The sequence below is a fragment of the Thunnus thynnus genome, chromosome 1, assembly GCF_963924715.1.
Source record: "Thunnus thynnus chromosome 1, fThuThy2.1, whole genome shotgun sequence".
Classification (NCBI taxonomy): Eukaryota; Metazoa; Chordata; class Actinopteri; order Scombriformes; family Scombridae; genus Thunnus; species Thunnus thynnus.
In genome coordinates this window covers 31,799,767-31,814,376 of record NC_089517.1, presented here as the reverse complement: position 1 = coordinate 31,814,376, position 14,610 = coordinate 31,799,767, and the positions used below count along the sequence as shown (strand labels likewise).

Below are 14,610 nucleotides of genomic sequence, written 5' to 3'. Positions count from 1 at the left end.
GCTGTGTGTGTGTTTCCTCCTATAGTCAAACATCTGGCATTAAGAACAAGCCACTGACCTAAACCGCAACCCAGGAATAAGCAAAGCCACTCCAGTCTATGGCTGCTGAGGAATCTGTCAGTCAGCAACATTTCAGAGTAAGGCTCCGTCTACTGAAGATCGCATCCATGTGCTCAGTGGCTGAGAGAGTAAATGAACTGCATAACATACAAGAGTCTCCCACACAATGAGGGAGATCCTGTTGCATTTCACTGTAAAGTAAATCTAGAGATCTTCTTAAAGGACACTCCAGTAGGTGATATATTCCTTGTTGTCATTACTGCACTAATCAAAAACCCAAAGTGAAAAATGTTCTAGTCCTGAACTCAGGCAATTAATGAGCAATTAATAGGCAGGGCAGCCTTTTGACTCTATTGCTCTTAACCTTGTAAGGTCTTGCAAATTCTGCTGTCCCATCCCCAAAATTTTTTGAGTACTTAAGTTTACTGGAGGTATTATGCAATCCCTGGCTATCCCTGCCAAACTTTAAGAAAAAGTTACATTTTTAATAAAATACACCATGTTCACAGTTAAGCTATGGAACAACTTTACCACTCAGCTGCAATGACAGCCTGTGTATACTTTGGGTACATTTAACATTTATATAATAAAGTATTTAACACTCAGAAAAGCTGTATGACAGAATAAACAAAATTTTCTACACACCAAAATATGCCGGTATCTATCCCGTGAAAACTCGTGACAAACAAGCCAGGTTGAATTTTATTGAAACACAATTATCAAGAGTGTGTGTGTGTGTGTGTCCCAGTCAGCTACCACCACAATTAAAATCTAATTCTGTAGGAAACTGCCATCTTGTACTTTTATGTACTATTTTACTTTTTCCTGAATAAATCTTGCTAACTTTGATTCCCTTGTTTTATTGTATTTATTGTTCCCATCTGTTCCTATTGTTCATTTACTGGCATTTTTCACAGTAATCATAGCAGGAGAAGCACCGGTGGAACTAATAACATTAACAATGACTCTGTTCTAGCAGTTAGTGATGTTAGTTACACCTGTGTTTGACAAGTCAACATTTCTGCTGTGAAAATGCTCTATTCAACTTTAGTTTCTGTCATTGACTTCTGTTCATGTAAATAGAATAAAAATAGGCACTAACCAGTCTTTCACATAAGTAAAGAGCTCAACTCTTTACTTATGTCATTGGGTTAAGCAGATACACTTAAGAGATCTAATCATGGATGATCAATTGGCTTTAACCCCCTGCTCACAGAACTGTGGCGATCATGTCTCTACACTAGATCTAGCTCAGGAACTGAACTTAGCTGACTGTTCAAAACATCTTTCTGCCAAAGGTTACTTACTGTAGGGTGTTTCAAGGGTTGATCAAACAATGACTCATCATAGACTCATGTTAATCAAATCCAAGCATACAATAAAGCAGAGCTCAACAGCTGACAGCTACTAAGGAGACTTTGAGCTTACCGTGGAGAAGTCTGTTTCCTCTGCTGGGCCATTTTCTTCCCCTCCTGCACCAATTACAGCATCTTCAGACATGATGATATCCACCTCTAGAGAAATTCACACAATACAATGCAATCAGTCTGGTGGCAAATCCTCCTGATACAGGAATCAATAACAAGTGTTTAGAGTAAAGGGAACTGAGACTTGTCCATCTTCACTGCAGATACACTGAGAAGTCAACGGTGTACAATAGTGATGTTACAGCTTTTGTCGTTATAATAACTTTGTTGTAATGTATAGTATAGTGATGTTATTTGTTTTTATTTCCTAGTAAAACATCCCTGAAAGACAACTTTCGTATAGGGAAAATGGGCCCCATTCACAAACAGTGCGTACAACAAATCTGTGCATAAACCGTGTAAACAAACATTTTAAGCACAAATCTGGGATTCATCAACATGTTCTTACCTGAATTTGTTCTTATTTTGCAAACAAATTTAGAACTGCCTTAGACCATGTGTATGCACAAATCATTACCATCCCACAGACTTAAAAAATAGTCAATATTATAGTCTATAATATTATAGACTATAATAATGATAGTCAATATTTATTCAATGTAAACAGTATATTACAACCACAATTATTTAAATGATTGATGATTAAATGATTGGGCCTAAATATACAACATTTAAAAGTATAAAATGTAATGATGACCTGTGGAGGAAACGTATGTAATCCATAAATCATCATCATCCATCATCATAAATGTGATGAAACTATTAATACATTAAAATTGTCCTGTTCCCACTTTTAGATGACAATAGCTTATATATCTGAATTTCCATATTGGAATGTGTGTGGTAGTTTGCTAATGACCGATAGCGGGTACGCACCTGTCAATGTAGAATGATTCTGATTCACTAACATATGCAAGGAGGTAAGAACAAAATTGGCCAGTGTGCATGTGTTATGAATCTGATGGTAAATTTGCATACGCACTTATTTTGTGTGCAAAGTAAGAACATTTCTACACACGTATAAGTGAATGAGGCCAAATAAACAATTTGAATGTAAATGACTTCAATATAATTTGATAATAAAAACAGAAACCCAATGATACAGTGATGGTACTGTATCTGAGATGGATTAAAGCTATCTATTTTGGTAAGCTTATGTAAATGAACATGACTTGATGAATGTCAGAGGGAGTGGAAAACTCTCTGAAATAACTCTCCATAAACAAAAGATGATGAATTAAGGAATCTTCATGTTTTGTTTTTAAGCACTCACTAGAATTACATCTTTATTTCCAAACCAAAGCTTGTCTCTGATGGCCTCATGATGTTACCTGATGCTGGGCCTGGGCCATTTACTGTCAGGCTGTAAATATATCCTTTCGTTCATAATGACACCCCACTCTCTGTGTGACGCACAGCACCAACCTTGCCCTTGACCTCTTTTTATTGGACTTGGGTCCAGTACAATTATTCCTGATGAGTGAAAATTGCCGACAGAGGAGTGCTGGAAGTTCACATAGAGAACAGAGACTCTGCAGGGCTCACTTCCTGCTCACACTCACATCAGCTGGCCTGAATATGTTTGTTTTAGAGAACCCAGCCTTGTAGCTGTGTGTCTAAGACTTGGTCACATGCACCAGTAATGTGACTGCGCCTGCTGACATATACTGTAGCCAGGGCGTGCATGTTTGCACGAGACAGAGAGACTAACACAGAACATATGGATATAAAGGGAAGTGCTGGCAGACGATACATGGCCTTAGGTATCAAAGATATAACCCAGCTCAGTATTTCCTGTTACATAATAAGGCACAATGCATCCCAGTGTCCCAGAATGAAGTGATGGGGACACAATATTGTGCTTATGTCATATTTTAAAATAAGCATTTTAATATAACTCCTTCTTCAAATAATAAAAAAAAAAAATTCTATATAATGGCTAAATGCTAAAACACAATTCGAAGGACAATTGACAACCCAAAAGAAGGCATTATGACTAAGCAAAACAGGTCTTTACAATAGCAATATATCATAACAGGATGTCACACAAAAGCTGAAAACCTTTATGAGCACAATTATGGTGAGCTATGTTGCATTTAGCTTTGTGGAGCTACTGCCATTAATCACCAGTGCAGGACTGAGTCTGATTTAGCATATTTGTTTAGGAGTAAGACTTTGATAAACATATTGCACTGTGATTTATGTGTCTGTGTGGAAGTAGGATAAACCTAAGCTGGGACTGAAATAAATCAGTGTTTGCCCACCTTGGATTGGACTGCTGAGGCCCTCTGAGGCTCCATCCACTGTGTCAAGAGTCTTTGGATTTTCCGTCATCTCACTCTCAACATGAGGTTCACTTGATGCTTCATTGTTCGGAAGAGGTGATTCTGCTCCTGCCGATGTGACATCTACAGAGTGCCTTAATCCCTCATCAGGTGTCCTTTCATCGACTGTCATCTCTGCAGTATCTTGTTTGTGTTGCTGTAGAGCAAATTGCACGTTTCCACTCTCCTCTGCTGAGGCCACCGCAGATTTATCATTGGTCCCTGTAGGCTCAGTGTCTCCTTCAACTAGGCCAATCACTTTACTCTCCTCTGCAGCAGATGGACTGGGTTCAAGTAAGACTCTGTCGGTGACCTCTGATGCAGGATGCTCAATCTCTGCATTCAGGTCAGAGTCGTTGGCCTCTCCAGTTTCACTTTCATCGACCTTCAACATTGGACCATCTCCACTCTCTAACAATGCTGAACCTAATGACAGATCCTCTTTGGGAAGCTCTGGGGCGAGTTTTTCTTTCGTCCCCTCAGGATTCAAAGCCTCCATTGTTTGGAGGCTGGGTGACAGTTGTGCTTCAGGCTCAGTGCCAGTCTGGCTGCAGTCTGTCACTGTCAGTGCACTGACACTGCCAGACTCCACATGGAGCCCTGTGTCCATGGTTAGTGAATGTTCACTGCTTTCACCAGGTTCCATATCATTTTGTTGCTCCGTATCGTCTCCTGCGGAGGACAGTTCTGCTATCTTGGTTTGATTCAAGTCCTGCTCCTCCACGGTGGCATTTTCCTGAGTCGGGTGGAATATGTCTGTTATGGAGCTTCCGACTGATCGGAAACTGCTGTCATCATCACTGGAGATGCTGTGGGTCATCCTTGATTCAAGATCGGCATGTGTATCACCGGAGCTGGGCATCGCTTCAGGTGGTGGATCACAGTCGACCGGATCTGTCTGTGTATCTTCCACAGAGTTACCAGCAGTCTGAAAATCCCCTGTATTTGTTACAGCTGTTTCTTCAGTTTTGTCAGGTTCATCCATCGACAAACTTGTACTTTCTACATTGTATCCAGAAGGTTCAACTACGTTTTCACTATCTAGCTCTTCACCACTGGTTGTTCCAGTACAGTTCCCAGCTTCTGGAGCCAAGCCCCACTGCTGCTCTGTAGCGTAATCCCTACCAGCTGTTTCCTGGTTTTGTTCCAGGCTGTTTGTGTCTGGTGGAGGTTCCCCCTCGTGGAGGCCTTCTATCAAGAGACGTGGAACAGCAGATTCTGACTCCTCGATTACATCACCGTAGTCTATCAGCGATGGGTTGGGGAGGTCCTCGGGGGTTGATACAGGGTCTGTTAACCCTTCACTCTCTGCTCTCTCCTCTAAAGAGTGTCCGGCACAAAGCTCCTGGTCGTGTTTCATCTCTTTTGCTGCAATCTCGCCATCCTGGCAGCACTCTTTCATTTCAGAGTCAGAGGTGTCCAATACCTCAGAACCCTCTGATGAAGCGGACTGGCCCATGACTGCAACTATCGTGTCTCCACTGGGTGTTATTAGATCTGTTGACTGTGATTTGGTCTCCTCCTCTGTCCTTCCTGTGCTTTCCTCTGCTTCCTGCTCAGATCTGTCCTCTCCCTCTGTGGCCTCCTGTCCTTCCCGGATCACAGCCTCTCCTCTATCAGTTTCCTCTGTCTGTTTACCACAGTCTCCTAGTGGTAGGGTTCCCACAGTGAGGCTCCCCCCTTCTGCCTCAATCTGCGCTCCTTCACTCCTGTCACACAAACTCAAAGTCTGGGTGGAAACATCAGGCCGTTTGCTTCCCTCCTCCTCCGTTTGGCAATAATCTCTCTCAATGTTGGAATTGAGACACACCCAATCCTCCGGGGGGCCGAGGCCATGCTCCGGGGAGCGTACTTCGGACGCTGGAGTACTCACAGACAAACTGCAGTCTTTTTCTGCATTCCCAGTCTCACCATGTCCACAATCAACACTACAGCTGCTTTCCACTGAGCAGTTTTCTTGCCAGCTCTCTTGAGTTGTTGTATCTGATGCTATAGCAGGCAGCTGTAGTCGCTCCAGACAGGTTATCTCTGTTTCTACACCATCACAGCATTCAGCAGCTGTGTGGAGAGAATCAAACTGCAGCTCCAGTACAGAAACTCCCTACAGAATATAGAAAAGGAGGAGGATAAACGTTAGCTTTTCCCTCAGAGAAACTAAACAAGCTGCTCTCTAGTTCTTATCAATCTGCAACTCTGTGATTGCATAAGGTGTTCCACCGGTTATACAAACTAAGCTTGAAGGTTAAAAAAATGAGTGTGGTGAAAAGGCAAACAATCTAACAATGTTCAGCAGCAACAGAACTCCTGGATGAAGTCACTGTGAGTACAGATAGCGTGCTGAAAGGGCAGGGTGGCATGACTCACCTTGGCATGGAGATGACATATCAAGTGCAGCAGCTGCTCAACACTCCTCTGGAGGGTCGGAGGGTCGCGACCGGGGTAGATGCTCAGTGTCAGAGTGTGTGTGTTCAGCGTTGGGAGGTGGCAAACTACCCGGCCGTCTGTAGAGACCAGCTGGACAGTCCCAGTCCCTTTGTCCGTCTCTGTATTCGTCTCAGCCCTGCCGTGAAATAAACACTTAGATCATCTCGAAGGGTCTGTGGCGTGATTGGCTAACGAAACACAGAACTGCTTTAGAGAGAACATTGTTTTAACAATGATGTCAGCTGATCCACATTCCCCCTTTCCTTCAATAACCCACATACATTGCTATTATGTTTTTGTTTTTTTTTTCTCAAGAGTGGCAAATGCTGTGGTTGTTATATTAGTCTATTCTAACTGTTTAGCAAGTAATCAACCAATCTATAGAGATGATGTCAAGTAGTAAAGTAGCTGGTAAATGTTAAGAAGTTCCAGACACTGTGGCTAGTCAACCAAAAGTGTTATTTTTTTCCCCTGTGTCTGCAGTGGTAAAACACACCCTGCAATACCGAACTTAGAGACCATTCCTAGTTGATAAGCTTTCTGGAAAAAAAACTTCACTACCTCTGCTTCATTTCCTCCAAGTGATGAAGGTAAAAGTATGTGGAGTGTTTTTGTTATCTTTTTTCATAAAGATAGTGCTGTTAAGGGGAGACACCTCCCAGCCAGGCAGATCTGTTTGCGTAATGCTGGGTGGATTGCTTTAGCTCTGAGGCCTGGCAGAGGCGGCTGAGGTCACCAGCTAGACTGCAAGTGACTTCACTTTTCATGAAGGAAATGTAATTACCAACACATAAAGAGAGAGCTGTTGTAAAGCAACTTGTAAAGTGCACGCTTGCCAACAAGCGAGCTCACAAAGTGGTAGTTGTCTTTCAGCTTGTGGCATCTTCATTTTGAGTTAAGTTAAAACTACTCTGTGGCAGATACTGTAAGTAGAGTGCTTAAAAGACATAAAAGGGGCCCATTTCCACTTTAAGCCATGTCTCAGTCCATTTACCAAAACACTTTTTTTCCCCTGCAGTTTAATGTTTTACTATAAAGGGATGAGAGGAATTTGACCTCACTAGTCACTCAGAGAGAAGGCATTATTACAGATAATGCCTGACAACTGCAAACAACACACCATGCCATCTCCTTGCCATTTAAATTTGCAGAGACAACACTGCAGTGTGAATTAAAGTAGACTTACACTGAGTGGGATGTTGTAGAGAGTTAGTACAACAGGTCAGCAGACACCGAAGACATAACCAAGGCTTTTGTGTTGTGGAATAGTTTCTCTCTGGATTCCCATGGAAAAATAATGGCAGCCCACAACTTTTCAATTTGCCCTCAACTATCTGACTGCAGCTGAAAGTGCTAAGCTAGGCGGCAGTGTGGCTTTGTGGTGATGTTCTTTGGATACTTCTATTGTTCCGTGAAGACAACAGACAAACAACGTTGCCCTAAAGGCCCCGGAGGAACTGCGCCATCTGCCCTCTGATATATTGACATGAGACTGTTTGTATGGAGAAGAGGGCAATGTTCATTGAAACTAAAAGCTAACATCACTGTTAAACAGTGCAGAGACCCTTTGGACATACTGCCAGAGGGACCTGTGGAGGACAGTGTTGTGGAGAAAGAGCCTTTTCAACTGAAACCAAGCCTGCCATGTGACAAATCTTATCAACAAAAGTGGAAAGAGGATGAAACCAAATAAAAGACATCTGTGCCCTAACGCTGTGCATCAGGATCTTATATTATTTAAATCTTAATTATTTTCATTTTTTCTAATGTTTCATTGTTCTTGATGTTGTTAAACACAACATTGAAAAACCTACTATTACTATTAATATTACTACTATTACTATTACAGTATAAACAGCCTTTGATACAGCTTTTGATTGTTTAAGGTCAGTTTAGCTCTTACTGTGTGAGGAGCTCGTGGAGACGTGTGTGTCCGCGCTGTGCTGCAATGGCGGCAGGGGTGTGGCCTTGTCTGTTGGTCAGTCGCAGGGCTTCTCTCGCCCCAGACTGCCGCAGCAAGAAGTGCGTCACCCGAAAGAGACCCCGACGTGCTGAAAAATGCAGCAGAGTCTCCTGAGGATCCAGGTCTGAGGGAGAGAGAGAAAGAGGACCAGAAATACAGGAATAAATACAAAAACAATCAAACGCACAAACGGAAAAGACAGAGAAGCACAGGGGAGCGCAGCATTCCAGGCAGCCAATTTGTTGTCCCGTTGCCGACATACCATCACTTGCTGCAGCTTGGCAACACCGCAGTGCCGCCTAATTAAACCAGTACAGGGTCTACAGTGACCCAGTTATCAACAGACCTTTACTCATTTACAGACTGATAAAACCACAGCTTGTCTCTGTCTGTCTGTTTTCAACAATAGATAAATAGAGCAATTTGTGGGCCAATACTGCTATTTTATTAAAGTAAATGTGCCATTTGAGTGCATTTTAAACGGTTCAAATACAAAATAGATCCCTGTATTGCCATCATAGTGCAAAAGCATCTAAATGTGGTAATAAAACTATTATAGCAGCAACAACAACAACAATAATGATGCATTTAATGAAAAAAACTACATCATTTCATTTTCAGAGGTGAGCAGCACTAAGTGCACCGGACTCCATTTTTAATTTGAGTCTATTATCGGCCCCATATATCAGTCGAACTCCTAATGAAACCATCAAACACTGCAACCCTCCCCTTTCTACATCTACAAAGACAATAATGGAGATTCATGGACACGCACACACAAACATGAAGACCTACTTTTTCCTGCCAAAGCAACAGGTTGTCAGTGCAGCTCCCTGCAGAAGTGAAGCCAAGCTGAGTGACTGTTAGTCAGTTCAGAGATCTTTTCATCTCAAGTTGAATCTCTGTAATTAAATCTCTCTGTGTGTGCTCACTGGGAAAGAATATTAAAACATTTCTTTAGCTGCCCAATCTTTTCTGCTAAAATTAATATCTTTCACTGTCTGGGCCACTGGAAAATTTATTGCCAGTTTAGAAAGGCAACCTGAGACAAGTTGTAAGTTGTTTATAAGAGTGGAAAACTGAGCCCTGGAGTTCAAAAAATGGTAAATTGACAAATGGAACATAGAATAATTCAAAAAAACCTTTGTAAGTTAAAACTAGTAAGCTTGAAAAATTGACAAAGCATGCTTGCTGGTTTAAAATGGTGCGTTTTTAAAAAAAAAAAAAAATCAAATCACAATTTTAGTGCCCAAATGTCTTATACTGCACTCAGTTAACTGCACACAGAGTGCTCATGTTTATCAAACCAGCTGGTCTGTGGTTATTTATAACAGCAGAAACTACAGGACTGAGAAAGATAAAAGATCTACTGTTGCTGAGAAATCTGTTGTTTATTAGAAAGTTCGTGTTTTTCTCTTTCTCTTTTCATTTGTCACTGCCTGTGAGCAGAAGATTTTCTTTCTCCAGCCAGAGTTTTATTTAAGCCAACATGGAAAATGTATGTTTTTTTTCAGTTAGAGGCAGATGAGATGAGCTGTTCTAATCTGAGCCCTCTATGATTTCTTCCAAAGCTGTTTTTAAATTATAACTGTGCTTTGTGCAGGTTTGAGCAGAACCAAAAGATAGAATCAGTTGGAAAAAGTTTTTTAAAAGTGTTGAAAACTAGATCAAAACTAGATCTGTAAAAGGGAAAACACGTTTTACTTTCAGCTTATCAGCACAACGATAATCATTAGGCAGCATTTACAAAGCTGGTTGTGTCTGTTGATGAGAGGTTTCACTCCATTTACCACAAGCCAGCCTGCCTGACGAACCTCAAGCTAATTGGTCAAATTTAATGCTCCACTTGGCCGAGCTGGGCCGGACTGGAATGTGAGGTGCCAAACAGCAGCAGGAAATGCTTAACTGCTAGGTTTGATGGTGGTTCCTCAAAACTGGCTGGCAAATCACAAATATGACATTTTCCTACTATGGCATCTGGACAGCTGGAATATACATGTTGTTACAGCTATCTGCTGCAGCACAGAAGTCACCAAGATGAAGTAACTTAATAGTGTGTCAGGACACTATAAGCCACTAGAACAGCTCCAAGGCTACAGTTTGCTTTGCAATGGTCAAATGTTTTTCTTACTTCTTGTCCAGTCCAGTTAATGAAACTGTTGCATAATTAGAACAAATCTGAGGCTACAACTAATGACTATTTTCATTAATCAATTAATCTGGCATTTTTCATAATTAATTAATTAATCATTTTGTCTTCCCAATGTCAGAAAAATACAAGAAAATGCTGAACCCAAGTTTCCAGAGCCCAGGGTAACATCTTCAAATAGCCTCTATTTCTGACTAACAGTCCAAAAACCACAAAATATTCAGTTTGCAATAATATAAAACAAAGAAAGCAGCGAATCCTCACATTTAAGAAGCTTAGACCTGCAAATGTTTGGAAATTTTGCTTAAAAAGATTAACTGATTATGAAGATTTTTGGCAATTTCTTTTCTGGTAATTGACAAATCCAATAATTGTCTCAGTGCTTTCTTAGCACAACAGTGATTAAGGTAAAACAGCTATGACATGTATCCTTAAAACAACTGCAGTATTGTACTGATACAGTGTCTTAAAGATATTATATATGTCAAGCTTAAAAGCTGAGAACACTCAATACTGCAAATAAGGATAAATTGAGTCCAGGAGAGTTTACCCCTTGTATCTGATCTCCATGTCATTTAATTAAATGGTATTGACTGACAAACCATAGGCTATTGATGATTTGACAGTGTTCCACACTGGTGAATTAGTGGAGCGTTGGTCACCATGTCTAATGACTTGAACAGTTCTTGCAGGTGAAGTGAATTCTCCTGAGAACAATAAATGACTTGCTACAGTGAGATCAGTGACTGCTGTGTGTCCACAGCGTGAAGGATGACTGAGATAAACCACCGTCACCTCCACCTGTAGTCTGCTGCTATCCATCATCTGACAGATCTGATAAATGGAGAGTAGAGTTGCACTCCTCTTCCCTCCCCGCAGTTCACCGCAGCCAAGCTTCTTCTATTGAAGCAGTGACATATTGTGAAGCACAGCCTATTAGAGCACACATCACTCACCGCAGCAGGAAGCCGCCTTCCACATCAACAACATGACAACTGACTTCAATGTAAAGGAGGCCGTGTGTATGTGTGGTGTATGTGTGGTGTGTGTGTGGTGTGTGTGTGTGTGTGTGTGTGTGTCCATCTCTCAAAAGCAGTGACACTTTTCACAACAGTTACAAGTGAATCTCGTCTAATCTGTAGGGAGATCATTACTGAAAATTTGATTTGATGATGATAATGAATAAATATTTTAAGGCTTGTATGGAATTTCAATCTACACTATACACTTACTGAGTCTACTCAGTTTATTTTTTTGTCAGTTGTGTTGGAAATCATGCAGGTTCTTCTAGTTTGGTCTAATATGCAAGTCCAAGTTAGACCATAAGCTATTATCTCAACAATAGCCAGAGGCAGAGGCAGCACTCTAACTGCTCCCGAAAGTCTTGTTTATGCTGCTTCACAGAAAGCAATTACCTTGCAGGGTTTATCATCCACATCAGCTCGTTTGGCTTCCTTTAACTGATTAAAGCCATCAGAGTCAATGGCTGGAGAAAATTGGCACTTTAATTTTAATAAAAATGTATGTTTGTTTGTACTGACAGAGCTATTTCTCACAACCCAAACTGCTGTCTGGCTGCGCTGCAGTACACAGATACTCAGATGGGTTTTGTTTATAGAAATACCAGAGTCAGACTGAAGTCCATATAGCGACATGTTTAGCACACTGACATCAGCCTGGATATGTAAAAAAAAAAAAAGAGGAATGTGTATGGCCTCCATTGTTTCCACTGTGTCAAATGTCAAGCACAGCTCAATAAAAGATTACAGAGAATGTATCATTGTTATTTATCAAGCACTGCCATGATATGCTGGTTACACCTTACCAATACTATGACTTGCTAATGTTTCTTTTGATACCTTACAAGTTATTTTTGGCTGTTGCTCCACCCCAACCACCTCTCTATTTTTAGTTTATCATCAGATTTCACCCACTGATAGCACCAGAAAAACACTGGACGGGTGTATTTTGTGATCAGGCTGCATTGTGCTTCAATTGTATTTCCTATTGAAATTGTGTTTACATTTTTTTACTCATGTTGTGATATAGAATGACTGTGGGCTAGACACATGTACTTATATAAGCAATGTTCTATTCTATTCTATCATTGTCTTTAATCAATAGAAGACTACTGCTGTGCAATTGCTGTGTTTCTGTTCTTTCATGAGAGTAGTGATCACGGCAAGGAGAGAATGCAGAAAATGCAGCTTTGGAAATGGCTTTGCTAAATATGTGTTATTGAAAAGGAGAAGATAACTGGGCCTTTTCTCAACTAGCTTAATGTTGTCTTCCCTCTAAACAATCTCCACCAGCATTAGAAACAAATCACAGTTCTTGTGGTCCCTACATAATATGTCTGTGGCTGTCGTTGCCCCGATGTGCATTTACATATATAAAGGAGCTGCTCGTCAGCTACGACGCTGCCTGCTGCCTAGCTACGGCGGCGACATGCGCAGGCTCCATAGATATGCTGTAACCCGGTATAAACTATAAATCCCATTAAAGGAAGAAATTTCATGGTAGCTTGTCACAACAATGTGAATAATAAGTTAATAAAATGCACAGTTTATCATTAAAAAGTTTTAAATAATAATTATAGCTGAAGATGTTATGTGTTATGTGTGTCAGCATACTTATGTGTACAATTCATGACATGAGTCTAGCTTTAGTGCATGTATGGTATCCTACATTTTGGAGCATTATGGTTGTTTGGATAAGAGGAAGTTGACCAAATTAGTCTTTTTCCTACAATGGAATAAAGTCTACTAAGAGACTTCCACTGATCAGCAGCAGACACTGCAAAACACACACATACTCACACAGCATACAGTTAGCACACACACGCTATTCTGCACAAACCAGTAACAATGTCACAATTGCTTCGACCAGTAATTGTAGCGTTCAACCGGGGCCAAGTAGCACAATTTAGAAAATGCTGCAACATAATTCTGAGACTGATGAATCTTCCTAATCTCTGGTCAACACTGTGTAAAATATTGCATGTGACACATAAACAAACAGATAAACAGAGGTGTCATATGTGTCATTATGTGCTGTACAACTATAATTTGCCGGTATGTTTCTGCATCAGTGCAGAGACATATTGTCTGACTCTTAGACATTTTATTATGCAAAGAAATGTTACAGACAGCCCACTGCCCTCCAGTCTCACCAGTGTTGTTGGCGAGTTTGTTCCCCAGTAAGCTCCATCCTGGAGGCAGTACGAGGTGGTGGAGGGCCAGGGCCAGGCTCTCATCCAGACGTTCACACTCCGACAGGGGAATCTGACACTCATCCAGCAGCAGCGCCCCATCGAGGCCGTCAGCCCGGCCCGCTGTGCTTACCTGTGTGAAGGGTGATTACAAAGATGAGTCAAGTTTTAGAGGAGTGGAACTGAGGCTTAGTATACTGGAAGCACTCATTTTAAGACGCTCAGCATAAGAGCATTAACCAAATGCCTAAAATGTATAATACAAATGTAGGAAGACATATCCACAGGCGTCTAAGCTCGATTTGGGGCTGTACTATGTTGACAAAAACAAATCATATTCAGATTAGAAAGTGGAAAATGTTCCATTAGAGGCTTTAAGTTGAGCGCTTAAGTTGACAGTTACATTATTCTGTCTTCCTCCCTGGCGAAGCAAATTCAATATCAAATTTCTGTGGGATGATAAACTGTGCTGAAAAGACTTCATTAATTGAATACCAAGGACTGTGAGACATCAGTCCTTGTCAGGGAAGAAACAATAACATGGGAATCTTTTGTTTTACTGTCACTCTCCCCACGTTGCTGTATCACTTGTAACCAATGGTAACCTCTTTTTTCCTTGTTCTGTGACAAGCCTTTGTTTTTTGCTTTATTATTCTACCGCTGATTTAGACCTGGAAATGACGCGTCATGTTGCTCACCAGGAACTGGGCCATGTCAAAAGCCAAATCCTGGACAAAGCTGAAGCGATGCTCTCCCAGTGGAGTCACGTGACCCAGACAGGGCTTTAGGTCCTCGGGGGTGTCGGATACACCTCGGCAGACTGAACACAGGGTGACCAACACCGCCTCACAACAGTCATGAGCTATATTATGATATAGGGAGGAAGAGGACATGGAGATAGTGAGAAAGGGAGGGAGGAGAACAGAAAGGAGAAAGGAAAGGAGAAAGAGGGGACAGAAAATCAGTGTAATTTATTAGTAGTTCAAAGGCTTTTGCATGATGGAACCTTCAATGTTACTGTGAAAAGAGGCTTGTGATAGTGATAATTCCCA

General features: G+C 41.2%; 1 protein-coding gene across 5 annotated transcripts in view; it reads right to left on the bottom strand.

Moving 5' to 3' along the window:
• Window positions 1-14,610, bottom strand: part of LOC137186726 (A-kinase anchor protein 13) — a 110,260-nt gene that overhangs the window by 63,618 nt on the left and 32,032 nt on the right. For all 5 annotated transcript variants that reach the window (XM_067595790.1, XM_067595785.1, XM_067595779.1 and 2 more), the window contains exons 4-9: window positions 14,257-14,420; window positions 13,520-13,691; window positions 8,139-8,322; window positions 6,176-6,371; window positions 3,752-5,912; window positions 1,489-1,574 (exon numbers count right to left, since the gene is read on the bottom strand). In XM_067595790.1, the coding sequence (XP_067451891.1) occupies window positions 1,489-1,574; window positions 3,752-5,912; window positions 6,176-6,371; window positions 8,139-8,322; window positions 13,520-13,691; window positions 14,257-14,420 (2,963 nt within the window). The remainder of the gene's footprint in view (window positions 1-1,488; window positions 1,575-3,751; window positions 5,913-6,175; window positions 6,372-8,138; window positions 8,323-13,519; window positions 13,692-14,256; window positions 14,421-14,610) is intronic.